This window comes from Mustela putorius, unplaced genomic scaffold (assembly GCF_011764305.1).
Source record: "Mustela putorius furo isolate JIRA1106 unplaced genomic scaffold, ASM1176430v1.1 tig00537227_pilon_pilon_pilon, whole genome shotgun sequence".
NCBI classification, from domain to species: Eukaryota; Metazoa; Chordata; class Mammalia; order Carnivora; family Mustelidae; genus Mustela; species Mustela putorius.
The window spans coordinates 4,386,317-4,410,745 of record NW_025422368.1 but is presented as its reverse complement, the minus strand read 5'-3'; the positions used below and the strand labels follow the sequence as shown (position 1 = coordinate 4,410,745).

At 46.4% G+C, this 24,429-nt stretch overlaps 1 protein-coding gene across 1 annotated transcript; it reads right to left on the bottom strand.

Annotated features, from left to right (window-relative positions):
- Window positions 1-1,489: 1,489 nt before the first annotated feature.
- On the bottom strand, window positions 1,490-20,468 carry CELA1 (chymotrypsin like elastase 1). The gene is made up of 8 exons (XM_004774725.3): window positions 20,333-20,468; window positions 19,576-19,658; window positions 17,938-18,038; window positions 16,682-16,807; window positions 15,475-15,611; window positions 13,509-13,654; window positions 2,401-2,550; window positions 1,490-1,642 (listed from the first exon to the last, which is right to left on the bottom strand). The coding sequence occupies exons 1-8, from the start codon at window positions 20,370-20,372 to the stop codon at window positions 1,625-1,627; spliced, it is 801 nt and encodes a 266-aa protein (XP_004774782.2). The 5' UTR covers window positions 20,373-20,468; the 3' UTR covers window positions 1,490-1,624.
- Window positions 20,469-24,429: the final 3,961 nt, after the last annotated feature.

The window sequence follows — 24,429 nt, the reverse complement described above, 5'->3', positions numbered from 1 at the left end:
CAGCTGTGTGACAGACATGGCTCCATGTTGAGAAACGAAGGATAAATTAAAAAGAGAGAGAGAGACAGATCTCTGACCTCAAGGTACTTTAAGTCTGGAGGTGGAGAGAGGTTGGTAATCAAATGGTTATAATATTACGTGCTTAAGGCATTTATAGAGATGGATACAAAATTGTCAGGTCCTAGGTCGTTGGGATTTATGCTGGATATGAGCTGTGGGGATAGTCTAGAAGGGGCAGAGTGCAGAAAATGGAAAGACTTGATGTTGGATGGGAAGAAGAGAGAAGCCCAGGGGATGATGGTACTGTGGGAAACTGAGAGATGGTCATGATAGTAAGTCTGTAACTAGCAGAAGGGGGCCAACACTTGTGTCACTCTCGGCCGTCCACAGCGTCCTTAGCAATGCAGGCCAGCCACTGCCTCCTAAGAAACCCTCTTCTGTGCCAATCTCTTAGGAACTGAAATCAGTGATCACCAAATCCTGTAGTTTTAAAGTAGGGACAATATTTAGAAGTTAACTAGGTGAGGAAATTAAACCCCAGGAAAAAGCTGGTGACTTCCCAGGATTACCCAGTTGCTCAGCGTTGGAACCGGGATGGGAATACAGACATCCTGACCCAGCTTTTTACAGTGCAGACGCTGTTCCAGAGGCTTCTGCTGACGTTGCAGCCTACAAAGCCAGGACCGGTCTTAGCCAGTTTCTCCAGTTATGACTTTAACTACCTATTCTCTCTTGTCTGGTCCTCAGGGATCACTATGAACAGCTGCTTCTCATCTACTTTGCCTTCTTTCAGTTCCCTCCTCAGTCTCTTGTAGGCCACTCCAAAAGACTGAGTCCAGGCCAGAATCGGGCAGAATTATCAGCTTCCCAGTTCTCTGTGGTTTATAGAACCCCAGATCCGGTTGTCTATTTTAGTCCCAGCCTTGAAATGCTGACTCACACATAGTTGGAGGCCCTATATTGTTGTCTCTTCTTCCTTTTTGTTCTGCTCAACCTTTCCCTCTCTTTGTCCAGTATCTTCTTTTCTCCTTGTTTCTAATCTTGCCTCCCTCGTCTCCTTTGTAATTTGTCACTTTCTTTGTCAGCTGGTATCTGACCTACCACAGAGTCCTGTATTCCTATCTCTAGTGTATCCTGGAGCACCTGTTCTAGGCACTGAAGGGGGGAACAAAAGAAGGATGAGCCCACAGTCTGCCTGGGAGAATCCAGGTGCATTTAGTGACTCACAAACATTTGAAAGCACTCTGTGCCTTTGAATATAGCAAATACACATGGAAGGGAGAGCAGAGGGGCAGATGGATAGATGTGTAGATCTGAAAATAATGCAAAAAGGATAATGTAAAACCACTTCCACTTGGCTTCGTTTGGGACCTGGGAGAGGTGGTGGTAAATGAAAGAACCAGCACAGAAATGTGGTGGCATCAACTGTGGATCCTAGAACTACATTTCCTTTAGAGGGTTCTCTCACAGATAAAAAGACTCAGGATGATCGTGTATATTCAGTTTTATTTGCTTTTCTGTATCAGGCTTGCTGGTCTCTCGTGTTCTTTCCTTGGTGGCCTCAAGTGTTACTATGGATCTAAGCGTCCTCCTGGGCAGGATGCCATTGGATTCAGGAAGATGTTCAGTTGGAGGCAATGACCTGAAGGAAAAGTCGATATGCCCACAGTAAGCAACTTCTGCCCACCTCCCTTCTGTTTTCTTCCAGGACTCCTGGTTGAGTGTGGCCCTGTACTGGGTTTCTGGGGGAATTGGGAGATGGGTGGGGAGGAAGGAGATTTCAGTCGTGTCGGGACAATTCACTGTTACAGGCACATACCCAGCACTTAATGGCAAGGGCAGGCCTGGAAACGGTTGTTAATGAAAGTTCATGCCACAAGACTCCAGAGTGTGTTTGAAAGTTGGAGGGCATAGGTGGGATGGTGGTGAAGCTCTACCATTAGGTCGCTGTGTAGGTAAAGTCTCACCTAACCATCAGGCATTGTCTAGAGTGGTAAAACGTCTTGCTGAAGGGTAGAGCAACTTCTCATATTGTGCTCAGAAAGAATGCCTGGGAGTCAGTGACCCTTCCATTGCCCAGTGGCCTGGGGGCCCTAGCTGCAGCCATTTTTCTCTTGGCTTTGACGTAGGTCAGCACTGATACGTGCCTGGTTAAGGTCTGCTGTTGTCACCATCTCGACTTAAGTGATAAACACTTTGGTGAAGCCTGGTGGTTGTGTGGAGGGGAACCCAGGACGGCAGCATTATCGAGGGAAAGTGCACCACGGAGGCAAGGGAGAGGAGTAAATGAATGTGGTGAGGAAAATGATGGGCTCCCCTGGCCAGCTTCTGCTGCCCGACCCAGCCAGGACAGGGATCTTCAGGTGACCCTGTTTCAACCCATCATGTGCAAAGACTCACTTTGTTCATCCAGGAGATGTAAGCAGAGACCCGTGTGAAGACTGTGGGCTTCCTGGAGACATTACAGCCCAGGCTGGACACAAAGCTGGTCACTCCATGGACAGTGTACTTGCCATTCACCGAGCAATGGAGGGGGCCCCCAGAATCACCCTGCAGGGAGGAGAAGGAAGGGCCTAAAATTCCATTAAAAAAAAAATATTTATTTATTTATTTATTTGACACAGAGAGAGAGAGAGAGATCACAAGTAGGCAGAGAGGCAGGCAGAGTGAGAGGAGGAAGCAGGCTCCCTGCTGAGCAGAGAGCCCAATGTGGGACTTGATCCCGGGACCCTGAGATCATGACCTGAGCTGAAGGCAGTGGCTTAACCCACTGAGCCACCCAGGCGCCCCTAAAACTCCATTTTTAAATCTCTGAACCTTTGCTCCGATTCAAATCCCTCCTTCCTTCACATCTCCACAATGCAGATGTAATCTCTTCTTCCTTGCAGAACAACCGTAGTACCTCTTCCTTTCTTTTGCTGCCCTCATGTCATGTTCTGCCTTGTAGTTTGGTTTCATAATTTGTTTCTACCTGCCACGTCTATCTATGAACTTCTTGAGACAGGAATTGTGTCTTACTGACACATTTCCTCTCCACAAGTCTAGCATAGAACTTTGAACATCGAAAGCTCAATAGCTTTTATTGACTTACATTGAACCTGGGGGGGTGTAGAGTGTTGTAATGATTTTTCATCCCCAGCATTTAGACCAATGGTTCTCATTAGACTTAGTGATTAGATGCAGGGTGGGTAGTCAACACATTAAACTAAACTGGGGTAGGGGAAAAAAACACTGGGGTAATGAGGAATGAAAGTGACGTATTGGGTAGTGGTTACATGCTCAGGCTTAGAATCAGAGAAAATTGGGTTGATAGAGTATGACCTTGACACTCTCCTCCTTATTCAGCTCCCAGGCTGCCGGTTCTATAATTCCAGACAGAGTGCTCGCTTCGGCAGCACATATGTAATTCCAGACAGAGAATGGAAAGATATTTCTCTGGAAAATCTGACCAGCATACAAAGGAATACCAGACGATACTGCCATTGGAGGTCCCCTGCCGCAGTGGCCTCACTAGATCACTCAACAGACCAGTTTACCATGGATGAATCCCACCGAAGTCTCAGAGCTACTGATCAGCTTTTTAGTACTCTCACTCTGAAATTAAGAGCAGATGGTGAAGAAGTACCAAGCATCTGAAGAAAGCCTCTAATGTACCAATGAAGTTCAAAATAAAGAGTTAAAGAAATAAAAAAATGAAGGCAACCAAGATTTGCAGGTAAAAGGAAACAAGCAGTAAAAAACCATGATTAATATTGCATCCATGATACAAGAACAGCTTGCTAGTAAATTGAACATTCAGAAAACACAGTGCGTTGGGAATTATTACTGTGATCATAGAAATGAAAGATCAGAAGGCTTGGAAGAAGGTGCCTGGGTGGCTCAGTGGGGTAAGCCACTGCCTTCAGCTTGGGTCATGGTCTCAGGGTCCTGGAATCAAGTCCCGCATGGGCCTCTCTGCTCAGCAGGGAGCCTGCTTCCCCTGCCCCCTCTCTCTGCCTGCCTCTCTGCCTACTTGTGATCTCTGTCAAATAAAATCTTTAAAAAAAGAAGAAGAAGAAGAAGAAGAAGAAGGCTTGGAAGATAAAGTAGAGCAAACAAAATATAGAGAGACCAGGAAAATAAGAGGACTATCTTAGGAGGTAAGTAGGTGAATAACAGAAATTCTAGAGAGACTACAACAATGGAGGGGAGGAAATCATCATCCAATTAATATTTTCAGGACCAAAGTTCTGGAGCTTCTAAAATGAGAAAACCCACCAAGTCTCTTTCACAATGAATGCAAATAAACCCACACCAAGACACAAAACACTGAGGTCAAGAGGATAATATAGGTCACTTACAAACTAGTGGACAGTGTAGGGCTGAGTTAGCGGTAAGTGGAGTATATGTTATGCAAATTAAAAAGACAGATATTAACTCCAGGGAAAACCAAGTTCTGCAGGAAATGAAAAGTAATTTTAGAACATAATATGGATGAGAGGTCAGGCATGAAAAAAGAGGTAATTTTGCCATTTGCAAGGACATGGATGGACCTAGAGGGACCTATGCTCAGTGAAACAAGTCAGAGAAAGATACATTGTGATCTCTCTTCTATGTGAAATCTAAACATAAAACAAAACCAGCTCATAGGTACAGAGGACAGACTGGTGGTAGCCAGAGGTGGAGCGGTGGGGGTGGGGGAAGAAATGCAAAAAAAAAACCCCAAACTGCTTCCATTTTTCATGAACTCACTGAAGGATTTGCAACATCAAATAGTGTTTAAGACAAGAAAGAGAAATAGAGGAAAACATGCCTACGGACCCATAATAAAACATATACTTGGGTGTGCCAAGCATGTTTCTGGAAGAACAGAGACCGCTAAGAGCTTCTATTGACTCCATGAAGATATATATAATTCACTTATAAGGTGCTTTTGATCATAAAGCACTCTTCCAGAATGTTCCAACTATTAAAAAATGACAGCAGGCCCAAAATAAAGTCACTTATGCCAAGCTCTACCGAGACTTAATACCTAACCCAACTGTAGCTTCAGCTTCTCCCAGAAATGTGACCTTTAACCAGCCAACCTGGAATTTCTCAGTCAGCACTGGGAGGTAATCTGATAGACCTCTTAGGAGGGCAACCTTGCCTAAAACAAGGCGTTCTTTGCTAATAATTTCCTTTTTCCATTCTCTCTTTGCCTTTAACACCCTTTTCTTTCCTATAGCTTAATTAACTTCCTTTCTATTTTCTAGATGAGATGCTATCTGACTCATGAATCATTGAAGCCACTTTGATCTCTAAATTTATTCAGCTGAATTTTTGTTACGTAACAGATTTGCTGGCAGAGACCAGACCAAAGGATACTTCTGACAGCACCGGGGATACCAAGAAACAGGTGTGGGTGGCATTTTGCGAACACTGAATTTACAGTCTTTCTTGCCATTTCCAAGGGCCATGGGTAAGTCCCCTTATTAGTTCCATTATAATAAACTCCCATCAGATCTTTTTTAAAAATGGGAATTTTAAAGTCTTTTATCATTTATGGAGTTACTGTTTTACTCAGATGATTTTACAAAAGCCTCTTGCATGTGTGTGTGGTTTTTTTTTTTTTTTTAAGATTTTATTTATTTGACAGGCAAAGATCACAAGTAGGCAGAGATGCAGGCAGAGTGAGAGGGGGGGAAGCAGGCTCCCTGCTGAGCAGAGAGCCCAATTCGGGGCTTGATCCCAGGACCCTGAGATCATGACCTGAGATGAAGACAGAGGCTTTAACTCACTGAGCCACCCAGGTGCCCTGCAGATGTGTTTTATCTTCAGAGAAATTCATGGAAAAGAATCTGGCAAGTACTCTATAGAGTTCAGATTTCTGATACTTTCAGATCAAGCAACTGAAATGGCTGAAAATTTCCAGGACTGATGGAAGAAATGGATTCAAGTAGGACGAATATTAATTTCATGGGCCTGTGTGAATTGAGGTGGATAATTATAATTTGTCTGATTTCTTGTTTAAAACATGGCTGGTTCTCCAATGTTTTGTTTTTTCCAGATTTTAGGAAACTTTTTCTTCTTCTCTCTTCAGCTATTAACAATTTGTGAGCTATATCTTTGGAACCAAGATAAAACATTTGCTTTTTCTCCCTACCTGATCTCTCCAGAGTTCAAAAACTCTCGAGTATTCTTTTTGTGACAATATATAGTTGACCCCTGAACAACATGGGGGTTAGGGACACTGACCGCCTCTCCCTGCATAATTAAAAATGCCCTTGTAACTTTTTACTCCTCGAAAATGTAACTCCTCGAAAATGTAACTAGGGTGGCTCAGTGGGTTAAACAGCTGCCTTCAGCTCAGGCCATGATCCTAGGCTCTGGGTTTGAGTCCTGCATGGGGCTCCCTGCTCAGGGGGAGCTTGCTTCTCCTTCTCCCTCTGCTGCTTCCCCTGTTTGTGCCCTCTTTCTCTCTCTCTCCTTGACAAATAAATAAATAAAACTTAAAAAAAAAAAAACAAGAGAGAGAAAATGTAACTATTAGTTGCCTACCACTGACCAAAAGCCTTACTGATAATATAAATAGTCAATTAACACATATCTTATTTTATATGTGTTCTATACTGTATTCTTATAGTAAAGTAACCTAGATAAAAGAAAATGTTATTTAAAATTCATAAGGAAGAGAACACACTCTTATTGTTCTCTATTTTTACAGAAAAAGATCCCCATATAAGTGGACTCACACAGTTCAAACCCATGTTGTTCCGGGGGAACTGCAGTTAGTTATTTACAGCCATTCAGTGAGAATCTGATCTCCTTGTATAACAAGACGCATTGGAAACACTGGTTATGTTACGAAAGCTCTGATTAGAATATTGTATTTGAGAAAGTTGTACATAGACTCGGATATGACCAGACAGTTTCAAGGAACTAAGGTTGACTTTACAGACCCAATAAAGCCTCGTGGAAAGACTGACCTGGTACTTTGCTTACAAGGTTCCAGCAAAGCAGTCTTAAAAAGACCTTACAACGAAACTAATAGTATACTGTCTGTTAATTAACTAGATCCAAATAAAGTTAAAATAAAGATTTTTAAAAAGACCTTATGTGGTCAATCACTATTCTTGCTGCACATGTATAAAGAATCAGGCAAAGTTTAAGGCAAATAAATTAGTTTTACTATAAAAAATGAAGGTAATTGTAGAGAGAAGAAATTATGTTTACACTTTCATGTGTATTAGATTCTAATCCCGATCGTTGTCTTTGAGGTTCTATTATATGCCCGTAAATTGGACTGGATCCCGAATTCTTCTAGTTTCCTAAAAAATCTGGCTATGACTCTTCAAACTAACACTTCGAATTTTCTCTCACTCTTCTAATTTAGAATCAATAAGAACAAAGACTGCCCTTGAATCTCCTTGGAAGGGAGGACACCAGGTCCTCCTCACCACCCAGAGGGCAGCCAGACTCCAGGGACTTAAATTTGGAGAGAAGGCCCCACCTGGTAGCTGGACCCACATAAATGTTAGAGACCTCCCAGTCAAAGTGACCAGGGACAGAGTAGCTGACATCGCAGTAGACTGCTTCCTCCCAAGCTGCCAGATGAAGTCTTCATACTTTAACAAAATAGGAAGCCTTTTCTTCTTCCTTTTCTTTCCTTTTCTCTGGTGCTGGCCTGGAAAGCTAACACCATCATCCACATTTCCTGGGTCATGGACAAGGTGTGGAGGCGGGTAATGCCTGGAACTTAGAATAACCTTTTACTAAGAGGCTAAGAAAGGACCTAACTGTACCCTGGCTTGAATGGGCAAATGCAACAATCCCTGGGAATGCCTCTACCTAACAGGGGCACCTGCTCAAGGAGTGGTTTGTGCCCTGAGAGAATTTGTCTTTATCCATGGTTGCTATCACCCTCTCTGGGTCTACAAAGGACTAGATAGCTGGTACACAGCCAGGAAGTGCCTTTTAGGCTATCCAAGTGTGCCAGCCACTCTCCACAGATGAGCAGTGAATCCCCTCAGGATGGATTTACATCATTGAGTTGGAGGAAGAACTGAGTTAGAAAGGAGTCATTGATATTCATGATGTGGATTCACTTCCTTCGATAGGGCCCACCCCTCCCTGGGTAGGAGCAGAGGTACATCAGAATCTGATCAGAAACCTTTCCTTAACTCTGGAAGATATGGTAGAATCCAGTGCCAAGACAAGAGCTCTGCCACCAAGATCCTTAGACAGACTCCGGCCAATGCTGTTCTCAATGGTAGGGTAGTCCTTAATTATACTTAACTGAGCAAGGTGATGTCCATGCTATGGTCAACACCAGTGCTGGACCTGCATTAACACTTCTGGAGGAGTTGAGACTCACTCACATAAGATCACCGAGCAAGCCACTTGGCTTGAAAAGGTGTCTCCTACGGTGGGGTCTCTCTTAGACTTCTTTGATTTTGATTGGTTTGGGTGTTGCAGACCAGGGCTCCAAAGTGCATTCCAAACATCAGGAATTAATCCTGCTTAGAGTAATCATCATCGTCTCCCTGGTCCATTGTTACCCTCTCAACAGCTCCAAATGCACGTTCACAGCCACTGACCACCTAGCAAAGGATTGCCCCAAACCAGAAACACCAAAAAAGGAATGAAGAGAATGAGCAATGTAAAGACCGTGAATCTGATGTCACGTGGCCTGTGATTATCATGGAGGTTAAGCCAAAAAACCCTCCTGACCTGTGAATAGCACAAAAAGGATCAACAAAATTTCACAAAAGAAGCTGTGAGAACGTTAGAGCAGGAGCTGAGAGAGGCGCTAATGCCTTATGTTTCCATTGGACCTCAAAGTTAAGCTGAGAATCTGATCAAAAGTGAGGGATGTTTTTTTTAAAGGAGAAGCAAGCTTTTTTGTTTGTTTGTTTTTGTTTTTGTTTTTGTAAGATTTACTTATTTCAGAGAGAGAGAGAAAATCTCAAGTGGACACAGGTGGGGCTTGATCCCCTGACTTTAAGATCACAACCATGATATCATGATCTGAGTCTAAACCAAGTCACTCAACTGACTGTCCCACACAGGAGCCCCTCTTCCACCCAAATTCTAGGAGGGGTTTGAGAATATCTCCGGACTAGAGGAATGGAAGGTAATTAAATTGTCTCTAATACTATTGTCTTAGGCTAATTGAACTAAAAAGAAACACTGGCCCTCGAGAGCTGGAAGGAGTGGCTGAGGATTTGAGGGTAGAAGGAAGAGCTGGGAAAGAGCTCAGTGGGAATGAATGGATTGACTTGAGGTGAGAAGGGCTCGGTGAACCCCGCCTGAGATGAAGGGCTGGGACCCAGCAGTCTGAAAACCCAGAAGACACGGTCTTGGAAAAACTGCAGTGGGAAAGGCCTTGGATACCCAACTGCTTCAGAGAATTGTCAAATTGGAACCACTGTCAGAAGAAAAGTATTCTGCTTTGTTGGAGTTCCAGACGCTGAGGGAGCAGAGGGAAAGTGAATTAATCCAGAAACGTTAAACCTTAGGGTAAAGGGGGAAGCTAGCCAGTAGGGGCCTAGCAGAGACTGCCTTGTGTATCAGGCTCTGTGTGTAGGGCTCCCACCATGCAGGAGACTGGGCAAACTGGGAGGAGCTGGTCGCCTTGCTTCCATGGTTCTAAGTGCTCACCAGAAATCTTTGCTCATTTGATTCTACCATTTCAGTCAGCCTGCCAGCCTCCTGCTGGCTTCTCTTCTTCCACCCAGCACAGACCTTGCCTTTGGTCTGCATTCTTGTCCTTTGGCTCCGGTTAAGGCAGGAAAGCCCAGCTCTGGGACTAACCCACTCCCTGCAACTGAGTCTCGAGTCAAAGGGAGTGAATCCTATACTCAGTCATTGCATGGTCTCCAACCTCACCCTATCAGGAACATCTCGGAGGATCATTGTCCCACTTGTTTTAATTAATCCAGACCATACAACACTTGTTCTTTCATTCTCAGCGTTCAAACTGACTCCTAGTTTATAAGTAAATGGAAAAAGCAATGCAGAACACCCGCCGTCCTCCAGCCACCCAGCTTACACGCTCTTTCGGATCGTGCACATTTTGGTACTTTGCTGACTCCCTTCCTGCTCCGGCTGCACCTGACCCTTGGTTCCATCTCTCCTCCTCTAGGGATCTTGTGCCATCCACTCCTTCCTCTCTCTGACCCTACAAGATCCTTTCCTCTCTCCCTATTAACCCACTCAGTGGTACTACAGTCACCCGCTTTGTGACCGGGCATCCTCCTGAAAGCTACCAGATATTTTTTGGTCCCTTTGTTTCATCCAAGATTCTTGAAAGGGATTCTCCATTCCTTAGTTTCTCATTGCCTCTTCCATTTCTTACCTTTAATAAAGCTTCTCCCCCTCGTCTCTCTTGACACTGTTCTTGCCACAGTTACTGGTGACCCACCAACTGCCCAAGTGGGCCCTTCCAGTTATCTCCTGTGACTCCTGGATGCACTGTATACTGTGTAGGACACATCAGTATTTCCCGAGATTCTGGAAAACCCTTATGATCTCTAATCCCTTTCTAGTTTTATGGGTTCTCTGTCCTCCACCTACCCCTGAAACGCTCAAGTATTCATGTTATCACAGTTCTTTCCTCAACTCACTGTTCTTTTCTCATTCTACAAATTCTTGGGGTGCTTGGGTGGCTCAGTCATTAGGCATCTGTCTTTGGCTTGGGTCATGATCCTGGGGTCCTGGGATTGAGTCCTCCATGGGACTCCCTGCTCGGCAGGAAGCCTGCTTCTCCCTCTCCCACTCCCCTTGCTGTGTCTCTGTCAAATTAATAAATAAAACCTTAAAAAAAAAAAATTCTCCCCTGCGGGATGGGGGTGGGTTGGGATCCAGGGGTGGATCTTGCCTGCTGTATCTCTAGTCTGGCTCTCCCCGAAAGTTCTACTTCCTTATATCTAATTACTCACTGGGTAATTATACCTGAATGTCCCACTGGGATTTTAGAATAAACTTGTTAGAACCAAATTCATCACCTTCTACGTTCTATAAACCTTCTCTCAATGGAGGTAGCAAAACACTTCCCAGGTCACTTAAACCAGATGCGTAAAAGTCATTCCAGATCCTACTTCTTTCTGCTTTCTCTCTGCTGCCCTAGTTCAAGCCCTCAAATCTATTGCCTAGATAATTACAACAGTCTCCTAACCTGTCTCTTGGTCAACCTCACCTTCTTTCAAGCAAGCTTACTTTGTCATCAGATGATGCCTCTAAAAGGCAAATCTGATCACTCTATTCTCCTGTTCATAACTCTTGTGTGGTTTCTCAGGCTAAGAGATAAAGTTCATGAGCCTAAGCATATGATGGAGGTTCAGGGCAGGCTGCCCCCAAATATACCACTTTGGGATATTGGTTATTTTGAATTATTTAAGAACAGACAGCATAAGAAGGATATTCTAACCCCACTTTGTTCCTCTGAAAGCAGAAAATAAACATGCCATGTGAAAGGTATCCCTTGTAAGGAGACATCTTTACCACCGGAGAAGGGTATTTAGGGCTGTATAACAAACGCTATTGCCTCACTCTGTTGCTCCTTCACTCATTTACCCCAAGCCCGAACTTCTTTGTCATGTCAATTCTTCACAAATTTATTTCTTTGTCTAAAAGGTCTTTGCCTTTGAGTGTCATATTTTTATGAGCTTCTGCATGTATGAAATTAAATCTGTTTTTCTCATGTTAATCTGTCTTACACCAATTTAATTATTAGATGAGCCAAAGAACCTAGAAGGGAAGAAGGGAAAAATTTTCTTCCCCTGCACATGGCCCTTGCAGCCCTAAGTCAAGAGGCTCCTACTGGCCTCTAGCATCATCTCCTGACATTCTCTGATAGGTTAATAGTTTATGTTCTAGCCCAGACATCAGCAAACTTTTTCTATAAAGGGCCAAATAATAAGTATTTTAGATTTTGCAGACTATAGAGTCTCTGTTGCAACTATCCAACTCTATGAAAGGAGCCATGGACAATATACAAGTAAGCAAGTATGGCTGTATTCTTTCCAACTTAATGCTTTTTCATGAACATTGGAATTTTATATTTTTCATATGTCATGACATTTTTTTTAAAAGATTTTATTTACTTATTTGACAGAGATATAAACAGAGCACAAACAGGCAGAGCAGCAGGCAGAGGGAAAGGGAGACGCTGGCTCTCTGCTGAGCAGGGAGCCCGATGTGGGGCTCAATCCCAGGACTCTGGGATTGTGACCAGAGCCGAAGGCAGAGGCTTAATGGACTGAGCCACCCATTTTGATTTAAGTTTTAAATCTTTTTAAAATTTATTTCCAACCATTTAAAAATGTAAAAATCAGGGTGCCTGGGTGGCTCAGTCTGTCAAGCAGCCACTCTTGGTTTGGGCTCAGGTCGTGATCTCAGGGTGGTAAGATCAAGCACCACTTCTTGCTCCTCACTGAGCTTAGAATCAGCTTGAGATTCTCTTTCCTTCTGCTGCTCCTCCCATTTGAGCTCTCTATTTTTCTCTCTCAAAATAAATAAACAAATCTTAAAAAACAACTTAAGAAATGTAAAAATCATTCTTAGCTCATAGACTGTAGAGAAACAGGGCAGCAGGATTTGGAAGTTTGTGGGCTCTGACCTCTGCTCTAGCTGTAGGGAACGCCCTGTAATTCTGTAAGAGTTCTAGGTGGTTTCTTGGCCCAGGCCCTCATTCCTGTTGGTCTTTCTGAATAGCTTTTCCCCTATTGCCTGGCTTTCTCCCACATAAGCATCAGAACTCCCTTACAGATTCCAAGTCTTTTTTTACCCCAAAAGGTACAAGTAAGTCCCTATCTTTGAGTCTCTTATATTGCCCTCTGCATTTTTTTTTTTAAATCACACTTACCCACATTGTTTGACAATGTCCTATCACATGCCTGCTACTGCCCTTCCTCCACTAAACCCTCAGTTTGAGTCATCTTTGTATCCCTCACACTTAGCACTGTGGCTGGCACTTAATAGGAAATCAAGAACATTTGTTGAACCGCATTAAGAAATCTGTAAGATGGTATATTGCTGACTGACCCTGTCTAAATAGAAGAGTCTAAGTATTATATATATAAATGATTATGACACTATTTTCTGCACTTTCTCCTGCCATAGTAACCTGTCTGTCCTCCTCGAAATACTACTGAGGTAAAGGCGTGGTGATGGAGATCTGGGGTTGACGGTAAGAGAGCTTCCTCACACACAGTTGCAATGACCACTCTGGGGCTGTGAAAAGTCTAGGCGGTTGACAGCTTCTGAGGACCACACACATACACCAACACACAGATGCTGGGCCACCCACCAGGAAGGTCAGGGCATCAGGCATGATGACTTCTAGGGTTCCTTTCAACTCTGAGATTCTGTGAGACTAGAGTTCCTAGCACAGACTCATTCTCCCTCAGGCGCCAGAGTGGCAAGTCTGGTCCACATGTGGCGGTGGGAGTAGGTGTGGAAAAGGGCATGAGGAAATGGTGGGGGATGGGAGGCGGAGTGGGGAGGGACCTCGTGTGGTTTTTCTGACATTTCCAGCATGTATTCACCTGGCATCCAGAGCGAACTCCGTCTCCTCCCGCGCACACCATGGTTTTCTTCACCGGTGGAGCCCAGTAGGAGGAGCTGGAGCAGGTGGCATAGTCCACAGTGGGCAGGTAAGCCTGCTGCAGGCTCTGGGCCAGCTGCCCATTGGCTGAACAGGACACACAGAGTTGGAGGTCAGCCCCACACGCTCTCCAGGGGGAGAACCCTTCCGTACCCTGCCCAACCATCCCAAGCTCTGATGGAAGCTGAACTCAGGGCAAGCTCCTTCTCTCTGTGCCTCCCATGCCATGGTTCCTCCCCCATCCCTTCTTTCTGTGGAAGCTACAGGCCCCTCCCTGCAGGGGTCATCCTCGTCATTGTTCCCCAGCTCCAGACCACTAACCTCCAATCTCCTACTCCTGCTTTAAAAAAGGGAAAAAAAAGGGGTGCCTGAGTGGCTCAGTTGTTAAGCGTCTGCCTTCTGCTCAGTTTCTGATTCCCAGGGTCCTGGATTCAAACTCCACATGAGGCTCCCTTCTCCCTCTCCCACTCCCCCTGCTTGTGTTCCCTCTCTTGTTGTGTCTCTCTCTCTGTCAAATAAAATCTTTAAAAAAAAAAAATTAAAGCGACCAAAATGGTCTTATTTGTGGATGACTCTCCTGCTTTCACCTTGCATAGCCAACCGTACTAAGCAGAACTGGGACTGTACACCCTTATTTTCATTTCACAAGAACTTGGTGCAGTTTTCCTTTATCTGGCTCTTTTGACTTTCCAAAGCCTTGGCACCTACATTATTTCTTTGTATCCTTATAGCAACCCCTTCCTTTTACAGATCAGGAGGCTGAACCACAACAACATTAAGTCAAGTAAGAGCAGCTGCATTAGAAGCCTCTCTCTCTCTCTCTTAGCTCCAGGTTCTCCCAGTAGACTAGTCACCTCTATTCCAGAGCTCAAATGCTGCGCATGGCTGACAGACTTCAGTCAGGCCTAATGGCTCTGCCCTTCTTGACCATCTCTGCTCATAGCCCTCCTGCCTTTCCATGTTGTCTGGGTGGCATTCCCTACCAGAAATCTTCCCATGGTGATCAGAAGAGAGCTGAGGCCTCTTCTGCCTTCACTTCTCTGGACCTCCAGCTACCTCTGGTTTACTGACTCCAACCCACAGCCCAGTGACTATCTATGGTGGTAGCAGATGGTGTAATGACCACCAAAATGGGAGCCAGGATACCTGGCCCCAGCTAACTAGTTACTAACTAGTCATGTGATCTTACACAAGGTTTTTACTTTTGTTGGGCCTTAGTTTCCTCATGTATAAAATGAGAGGCGGGGTGGTTCAGTTGGTTAAGCATCGACTCTTGATTTCCATTCAGGTTGTAATCTCAGGAGCCTGAGATTGAGCCCCATGATGGGGCTCCGTGCTCAGTGGGGAGTCTGCTTGAGACTTTTTAGCTCTCCCTCTGCCCCCCACAACATGCTCCCTTGTGTGCGCTCTCTCAAATAAATAAAATCTTTTAAAATAAAATAAAATTGGGGCGCCTGGGTGGCTCAGTGGGTTAGGCCTCTGCCTTCAGCTCAGGTCATGATCTCAGGGTTCTGGGATCGAGTCCCACGTCGGGCTCTCTGCTCGGCGGGGAGCCTGCTTCCTCCTCTCTCTCTGCCTCCCTCTCTGCCTACTTGTGATCTCTGTCAAATAAATAAATAAAATCTTTAAAAAAAAAAATAAAATAAAATTAAATTAAATTAAATGAGAGGCAGATACAAAATATTCTCTGAGGCAAGGTTTTTTTGTTGTTGCTATTTTTTAGTTATCAGTCTATGTGACTTGACCATTCTGTGGTCTGTTCTTAGCTTGATTTCATGGACCAGTTATTTTATCTCTGGTTTCTTGATTCTGGCTATAAACACCTAGGACCACTGAAAAATGTGCCCAGAAGCTCTGCTACCTACTCAAGACCCATGAGGTAGATGGTGCCCGTGCAGGTGACTTACTCTTGGTCCTGCCCCAGCCTGTGATGTAGCAGGGGCTGTTGTTGGCCAGGACGGTTCCCTCCGGTGGCAGAACACCCAGCTGGACGTAGCTGTTGAGGGTAACTTTCTGGGCCAGGCGCAGCAGGGCAATGTCATAACTGTGGGAACAAAGGAGCCAGCTCAGCCTTTCTTCAGGTCAGAATAGGGGCTGGCCCTCACTAAGCTTTTGTGTCCCCACAGAGTCAGAAACAGCTATAGAGGCACCTGGGTGGCTCAGTTGCTTAAGCATCTATCTTCAGCTCAGTCATGATCCTGGGGTCCTGGCATCAAGTCCTGCATCAGGCTCCCTGCTCAGCGAGGAATCTGCTTCTCCCTCTGCCCCTCCCCCACATTTGTGCTTGCTTTCTCAAATAAATAAATAAATAAGATCTTAAAAAAAAAAAAAAAGAACAATTTTGGGCCACCTGGGTGGCTCAGTTCTTTAAATGTCCAACTCTTGATTTTGGATTAGGTCATGATCTCACAGTTGTGAGATCGAGCCCCACATGGGGCTCTGTGCTCAGTGGGGAGTCTGCTTGAGATTTTCTCTTCCTCTCTTTCCCCTACTCGTGATCTCAATCTCTCTAAATAAATAAATCAAATGAATAACTTTTTAAAGGAAAAAAAGGAAAAGAAGAACGATTTTGAAGGAGGAAGGGACTGACTTGCTGGGGCTCAAACCCCCACAGGAGGATATTCCTTGTTTAACAGCAGCACCTGCTGGTGAGGTCTTGGTGTTGTAGTCTAGCTGGGACCTCTGCAACCCAGGGGAGTGGAGCTTACATCTTTCAGTTATGAAGGGGGGATCAGAAAGGAGCAGAGTGGTATGATCTTGGTAGCAGAGAAGAATTCTCAAAGAAGAAAGATGAGGAGCGTCTGGGTGGCTCAGTCGTTAAGTGGATGCCTTCAGCTCAGGTCTTGATCCCAGGATCCTGGGATCAAGTCCCACATCGGGCTCCCTGCTCAGTGGGGAGCCTGCTTCTCCCTCTTTCTCCACTGATCCTTCTGCTTCTGCTCTCTCACTAGAGCGCGCTCTCTCTCTCTCTTAACTAAATAAATAAAATCTTAAAATAAAAGTTCCCAAGCCTTCTAAAATCCAAATTCTCAGAATCCTTCTGAATGAACCTGAGGGACGCCCAGACCCTGTTGCTGGCCAATTAGCCCGAGGCCAGCCCAACCTTGGCCCTACCCGGCAGCCACATTATTGCTGTTCCAGGATGGATGTACCAAGATCTTCTGCACACTCACAGGCTGCTCCGTGCCGTCGTTCTGGTTCAGGTTGTGTTCTCCAGCCACCACGCGGAAGGTCATTGCTCTGGAGTGACAGAAGAGAAGGAAACCCTGAGGGATCCAGGGGGCTCTTTCCCCTCAGAGAGAAGCTGGGAAACCATCTCTCATCCTATCTTTAGTACAGGAAGCCATCTTAACTGGCCCAGGCAGAGGACAGACAAAGACCCTAGAAGATGAGGAAGTAATAAGCTCTCTCCTTTTCTAATTTACTAACTTGGGGGGCAGTGACAAAAACTACCATCAACTTCATTGCCCAGTTTAATGAAGCTAAAATTCACAGACTGAAAATCTCATAACCTGGGAGAGGGGTGATGGGCACAGATGATCTAATGGCTCTCAGCCCACAGAGGGATTTGAGGGAGGTTACAAACCAATAGTTCTTAAAGCATGGCCCCTGGACCAGCAGCATCAGTATAACTTGGAAACTTGTTAGAAATGCCAATTATCAGGTTCAGTTTGAACCCACTAAGGCAGAAGCTCTGCCGGGCAGGACCCAGCAATCTGTGCCTTCTGGGTGATTCTGATTCATGCTCAGATTTGAAAACAATGGCTCAAGACAAATATGGGTGGGGGGAGAGATTACCAGCCAGATGTTGACCAGGCATTGAGATATTCACCTACTTAATCCTCCCAATAACTCTTAAGAAGTAGGTATTTTTACCCCGTGTTAGAAGTAAGAAAATGAGGGGCGCCTGGGTGGCTCAGTGGGTTGGGCCGCTGCCTTCGGCTCGGGTCATGATCTCAGGGTCCTGGGATCAAGTCCCGCATCGGGCTCTCTGCTCAGCAGGGAGCCTGCTTCCCTCTCTCTCTCTCTCTCTCTCTCTCTACCTGCCTCTCCATCTGCTAGTGATTTCTCTCTGTCAAATAAATAAATAAAACCTTTAAAAAAAAAAAAAGAAGTAAGAAAATGAAAGCTTAGAAAAGCTAAGCAAGCCATCCAAGGTCACAAAGGTGGAAGAAGGTGGACTGGGATTTGAACTTAGGCTTGCCTGATGCCAAAAATCTTTCCTTTTCATGATATCCTACAGCCTCCCTGCAGGCCCCCAACGCTCCATTAGAGTACTGCCCCGAGTGCTAAAAGACACATATTCCTCCAGAAAGGCCAGACTTCTCCCCTTCCAAGGGCTCAGCAGAGCTGGGTTTTGTTTTTCTCACCTGTCCACGCAGTGAGCAGCCGTCATCACCCAGTTCTGTTTGATGAGGGTCCCTCCACAGGTGTGGTACCATCTGCCCCCAGACAGGTACTGGAGGGAAATCTAGAAGGGGAGGGGAGAAAAGAGGAAGAGGGTGGTGTTTCTTAAAAGGCTCTGCCCCAGGGGTGCCTGGGTGGTTCAGTGGTTTCAGCCTCTGCCTTCAGCTCAGGTCATGATCTCAGGGTCCTGGGATCAAGCCCCGAATCGGGCTCCCTGCTCAGTGGGGAGCCTGCTTCTCCCTCTTTCTCTGCCTGTCTCTGTGCCTACTTGTGATCTCTCTCTCTCTCTGTCAAATAAATAAAAAACAAACAAAAAAAAAGGCTCTGCCCCAAACAACCTGTTACACTTCCTTCAATTCCTGCCATCCTTCAAAATCTTCTCCAACTTTGTGGGCTAGAGCTGGCCAGTGGGTTTCATTGGTCCTGTCCATTGCTACTGATCTGTTGCTGGAGGCTCCCTGGGGTGATGGTGAGAAGGAGTGTGCAGATGGCCTTGGGATCAGCAGCAAAGAGTGCTCCATTGTTGGGTGATGCTTGCTTTGTCCGTGGGCAGGGGGAGGAAAGACACACAAATCGTGTATTTGACATCCCTAACCTGGGTTGTTGCAAAGGGCCATGAACTCGGTTGTTACCTTCATTTCCTCTTGGTAGGAAATGTGGCCATGGGATTGCTCCATCATCTAACCCTCTGGCTCAGGTCTCCAGAGCCCCCTCCAAGGTCTCCCCATCACCTGTCCCCATCTCTCAGGGAATACTCAGAAGGACCGTTGGAAAACTCACATTGTCTTCAGCAGCTCCCATATTCCAAAACAACCCTACTTCTGAAAATTGGGCTCCAAACTGTCGTGAACTGAATTTCATTCTTTCTTTCTTTCTTTCTTTTTTTTTTTTAAGATTCTATTCATTTATTTGACAGGCAGAGGTCACAAGTAGGCAGAGAGGCATGCAGATAGAAAGGGGGAAGCAGGCTTCCCGCTGAGCAGAGAGCTGAGTTATGGGAGCTCCTTTTGAAGCAGAGGCAGAGGCTTAAACCACTGAGCCACCCAGGCACCCCCTGAATTTCATTCTAAGTGTTGTGATTCCTCTGAAAGTGTGGCCCTTTCCCAGTTAATGTGCTAGGTTTACACATTTAGAATTGCTTAAATCAAAGCCCTGTTACAAAACCAGAAACTCTAAATAGTCAAATAAGCAGCATGCTCCCCTCGGAGGTTGGGGCATGCATGAAGGCAGAGGTGCACGGTGTGGCATGGTGTGCGTGTGCATGTGTGCGTGTGCGCATGTGTGAAGAGTCCGGGGTTTGCGTTTCACGCCAAGTCTTACGAGTGTGTGTGGTGTCTCCAGGAACGTAAACGTGGTTTGTGTTCGGGTGTGTGCCTGGGGAAGGGAGTGGGGCTGGAGTTCACATCCCCTCCTCCAAGCCCTTCGCCTGCCTTCCCCACCTGTGCCTGGTCCCCTTCACCTAAATCTGCAAGCCAGAGGGTTGGCAAGCTTGTTGATACTGACGAGCTTCTTGTGGATAAGGACGTTCACAAACACACATGTACCTGCCCACAGGCAACTCATGTTTTGTTAGAAGCCGGGGGCTGTGAAGGAACACCTACCTGGGAGGGCCAGGAATTCCTCCGGGCCTCAGTCCCTCCAACTACCCGGGCATTGGTTTCTGGAAAGTCCTGGGTGCTGTGTCCTTTGTGGGGCAGAAGAAAAGTGAGTGATGACTAAGCATGGGGTCAGCTCAGGGTGGGGGGCAGGGAGGCAGTGTGCTTTGTCTGTGAATTCACAGTTCCTCCCTAGCAAATGAGGGCCCCCACTGAGAGTTATGGGAGCTCCTTTTGAAACCAGGGGAATCTGAACGACTTCTGCTTCCCCAGGTGTCCCCAGAGCTCTGGTAGCCGGTGAAGGACGAATCTCACATCCCTAGGCTAGGGCCCAGAGGCTCCCTGTGGTCTCAGCCTTGCTTGGGGTCATCCTATGGCCTGAGGTCACCTCCCACCTCTACCCACACACACAGTGCTTTGGCAGCATTCTCCAAGGGGCAAGGGCAGCAGTGAACATCCCAGCCAGGCATCTGCTCAGGGTGTCTTCCTGTCAGTGGGGGTGGTGAGAAAGCCCAGGCCCCGGAAAGGGACTTATCTGCTTCATGGTTCAAGATCCGGGCAACCAGAGGGTTCTGCATGGCGAGTGACCCTGACTGTCCCTCTCACATGGGCTCCAGGAGGGGGGAGGGGAAAGTTTCTGCTAGACTCATGGAGTGTTCCATCCCGCTCAGGGATGGAGAACGAGACTGGACTTAAGGATAGCTTTTGACCCTCCTGCTCAAATCCTCCTCCTTCTAGAACTCAGGCCAGATGACCCACTTACCATAAAGGACCAGGGTGGTGAAGACCAGGAAGCGGAGCATGTCGCCGGCTGAGTGGACCACTGACCCCTTGCCAGGAGCCAAGCCCTCTTTAATATTCCTCTTATCAGCAGCTTTGCAGACCTTGCTGCCAGCCTGCTGGGCTGCCGCTGGAAGGCGGGAAAAATCACAGGTGACATGGAAATACAAACGAAAAGATCGATTTGCAAGTGAACTAATTTATCTGTTGTTCAAAGACAGAACAAGGTCGGCTGAGAGCTAAGTTAATCATCTGCCTTCAGTTGAAAGGCATCCAATAAACTGTTTTTCAGAAATCGGAGGGGGAGCCAGGACCGGCCTTGCCCGCAGGGTCTGTCTCCCCTTTGGGTCTGTCCCTGCCTTCTGCCTTCCTTGTCCTCAGTGGCACTGTAAGTGCAGACATCCGTTTTGTGTAGGAGGAGTTGGAGGCAAGGGTCTGTCGGTGTGGACTGTGGAGGAGGGAAGCGTGTTTAGCAAGCTCCCCCTGCCCAAGCAGGGAGGTGGGACACGCCCCCACGACACCTATGGGCATAAAGGCAGGGAGCCAAAGCAGGGTAGACGCCCCTGGAGAGCATTCTGGTGGAGGAAGGTGTTAAGAAACAGGTTTGGGGAGACTCCGTGGAAAGCCACAAAGAGAGCTCCCAGAGAAGGAGAGCGTGAGACAGGTTAGAAGGGGGGCTTGCAGCATAGGGAGATATTTGAGGGATGTGAGCACAGAGGGCAGAGGGAACAGGTGAGAGCCAGGCGTGTGATGCAGAAGAGGAAGGGCTCTGTCCATCAAAGTCAGGAGGGGAGGAAGGAAGGAGGCGCAGGGTGCTCTGCCAGGGGGCAGGGGCAGAGGACTTTGGGTTGGGAGGCCCCAGAGGGAAGGCTATGAGTGGGGTTACTGATTTAGGCAGAGAGAAGCCAGGAAGCCTGCAAAGAGGCAGGAAAGTCACCTGGTTCACCTGAAGGTCTTTGTGGCCTAGATGCTTTCCAGAATTCAAACTTCTTTCTTTCGTTCCCTTCCTCTCTCCCTCCTTCCTTTCTTCCTTTCTCTCTCTTTCTTCTTCCTTTTTCTTCCCTTCCTCTTTCTATGATTTTATTTATTTATGAGAGAGAGAGAGAGAGAGAGATGAGCAGGGGGAGGGGAAGAGGAAGAGAGAGAGAATCCCAAGCAGACTCTCGATGAGCTTGGAGCCAGACATGGGGCTCAATCTTACCATCCTAAGATCAGGACCTGAGCCAAAATCAGGAGTCAGATGCTGAACCATCTGAGCCACCCAGATGCCCCTGGAATTCAAGTTTTGTGCCTGCAGGTGCAGAAGAGGCCTGAATTGTTGGAAGGAGTTCTGTTCTCTATGTCACTGAGGTGTTCAGGGCAATCACATTATGGCGCTTGGGTCACATGAAGGGCCCCCCTTTCCAGTCCCACCCCCAGCATTCTAACAGAAGTAGGTGGGGAAGAAGACTGAGCTTGGGTAGGGGACCAGGGCCTCTTTGTCCATCCTCCCCCCACCTCCCTGCCTGCTCTGGACTTAAGGAGACAGCTCTCGCCCCAGGAGTAGGAGCCCCCCTAAAGCATACTCCATATTCACTCCAAAGTGAGCTCTAGGGGCAGGGCCCATGTCCCACCCACTGCACACCCTTGGCCTAGCTCAGAGGAGCACAATTTGTATTTGCATAAAAACCAAACTCTTTAGGAGGGCACTTAAGGCCCTCACAGCCTTGCCTGAACTTCGTGCCCAGCCTCATCTCCCCTGCTGGTCTTTTATTATTACTTTTTTTTTTTTTTTAAATATTTATTTATTTATTTATTTATTTGACAGAGAGAAATCACAAGTAGACGGAGAGAGCAGGCAGAGAGAGAGAGAGAGGGAAGCAGGCTCCCTGCTGAGCAGAGAGCCCGACGCGGGACTCGATCCCAGGACCCTGAGATCATGACCCGAGCCGAAGGCAGCGGCCTAACCACTGAGCCACCCAGGCGCCCTTATTATTACTTTTTAAATTTATTTATTTAACAGACAGAGGTCACAAATAGGCAGGCAGAGAGAGAGGAGGCAGAGAGAGAGGAGGAAGCAGGCTCCTCGCTGAGCAGAGAGCCAGATTCCGGGCTCAATCCCAGGACCCCGAGATCATGACCTGAGCATAAGGCAGAGGCTTTAACCCACTGAGCCACCCAGGAGCCCCTGGTCTGACTCTTCTGTTCTCACTCTCAGGGTTAGATGTAGACAGTGGTTTGGATCTGCATTTCAAGGCACTGCGTTTCTTCTAACTCTGCAATTCTAATTATAGAAATGCATCCTTTTGAAATAAACACTAGCACAAAAATAAATGTACGAGGATGTGGATTATGCCTTTTTGTCACCAAGTTTTTGCAAAATTGGGGAAAAACCCAAGTATTCATCAGCAGGGAAAGGTTAAAGAACTTGGGATTAACCATATTATGGACTACTCTCTAGTTTTTAAAGAACAAGTTAGACTTAAAGGAACTGACATGAAAATATGTCCTTGAGATAGTAAATGAAGACATCAAATTGCAGATGATATGGTCCTGGGTATGTGTCTATTTGTACATTCATAGAAGAAGGGGATGGCAGGGTTTCTACACAGAAGTTATTACTTCTGGAGAATGAATCAATAGGTATGGAGGCATTGTGAGGACCGATTTCACTTTTAAATACATATTGTTAGGTATTATTTGGCTTCTCTACGGTGTTACTTTTGTAATTAAAAATAAGAATATCTTCTAGGATATTGGCTATTTTTGGCAATGGTGCCAATACTCTGCAGGTGGGAAACAGATCCCTAGGCGGGAGCAGCCATTCAATGCCAAGGTAAGGCTTCTAGAGATAGTGGCACAGGGGCAGCACCAAGGTTTTAAGCAAGATGTAAGGTTTTAGGTTAACACTGAGAATGGTTAGAGGGGTGAATTTTAAGCAATAGTATAAATACTGGGTTGGGGTGAGCCCAACCTTAGCTAAGGGGAGGCCATGAACCTTTCTACCACCCCATCAGTGCCTTCTCCCTCTTCTTGATCACCTACCTTCCTTAGGCTTCCCTTCACCCCTAAATCTGGGCCTACTCTCTAGGTGTGGTGTGAGGTTTTTTCCTCTCTTCTGCTGCCCCCTCACTCCCTGTGAGTCACTCTTAGCTGACCACCCCCAGGAGATGTTATGCTGTTTTTGTGTAGGGGTGAGGAATCTTGGCACCGCAATAGTGCCCCTTCTTTGGGCGTATAAGCTAAGATTGGGTTGAAGAGCTGTTGAGTGATGCCATGGGGAGGAGGAGGGATATTGGGATAAATGGCAAACGATCAACACCTGATAAACGTTTGGATACTTAGTGCAACCAAGAGTAGGGCTAGGACCAGAGGTAGGAACTATGGCTCCCTGTGGTGTACGCACATTGGGATGGCCTTCAAAGCCTTCTCAATTAGGCTCCGACCCACTGTTCTACAGGGTCGACTTACACAGCTGGTACAGAGCCAAGGGCCCACAGTTTTTGTTTCTTTAAAAACCGGAAGAAATCAAATGAATACCATCAGCCTGGATTATTTTCATCTTTATACCAATGCAGTTGTAAAATGTAATTTAAGAAATTTTTCATGAAGACAGAAAGAACTAGGTCCCATATAAGTCATGGTGTGGCCCCAACCCTCCAGCTTCTGTATCCACTGCTCCTTCACCCCCATGTCCCCTTGGTTTTTCAGAGCCACTTGTAGCGTTGTCTCCCTATGACTTTTCTCACTCTAGATGGGTGCTTGTGTGAGATGCCCCCTCAGGACTCATCCCTGAGGCTGAAGGTCAAATGTCACCATCTTTGTGAGGCCTTCCCCCAGTCCCCTAGACGGAAGGATTGTTCTTTCCATGTCACCTAGCATGGCTCTGAACATCTCCAGGCTTGTCCTGACTTACTTCCACCTGCTTCTCCAGCAAGAGTGAGTTCCACGGGGCAAGAGTCTCATCTTACATCTCCTTATGTCTATGTGGGCTTGACACACAGTATGGTGGTTAGATCGGGGGCCAGAGGATGTCAGGGGACAAGAGATAGTGATGTGACAGAACTTTCTAGACATGTTTGGCTCTCCACAGCCTGAATC

What these genes read in the sequence shown, in the direction of transcription:
- CELA1 (XM_004774725.3), bottom strand. Translation starts at nt 20,372, where the DNA reads ATGCTCCGCTTCCTGGTCTTCACCACCCTGGTCCTTTATG. An exon ending in GCTGCTCACTGCGTGGACAG is followed by an intron (nt 16,808 to 17,937) that starts GTGAGAAAAACA and finishes CTGTCACTCCAG; the next exon opens with AGCAATGACCTTCCGCGTGG. An exon ending in AGCAATAATGTGGCTGCCGG is followed by an intron (nt 15,612 to 16,681) that starts GTAGGGCCAAGG and finishes TTGTTCCCACAG; the next exon opens with TTATGACATTGCCCTGCTGC.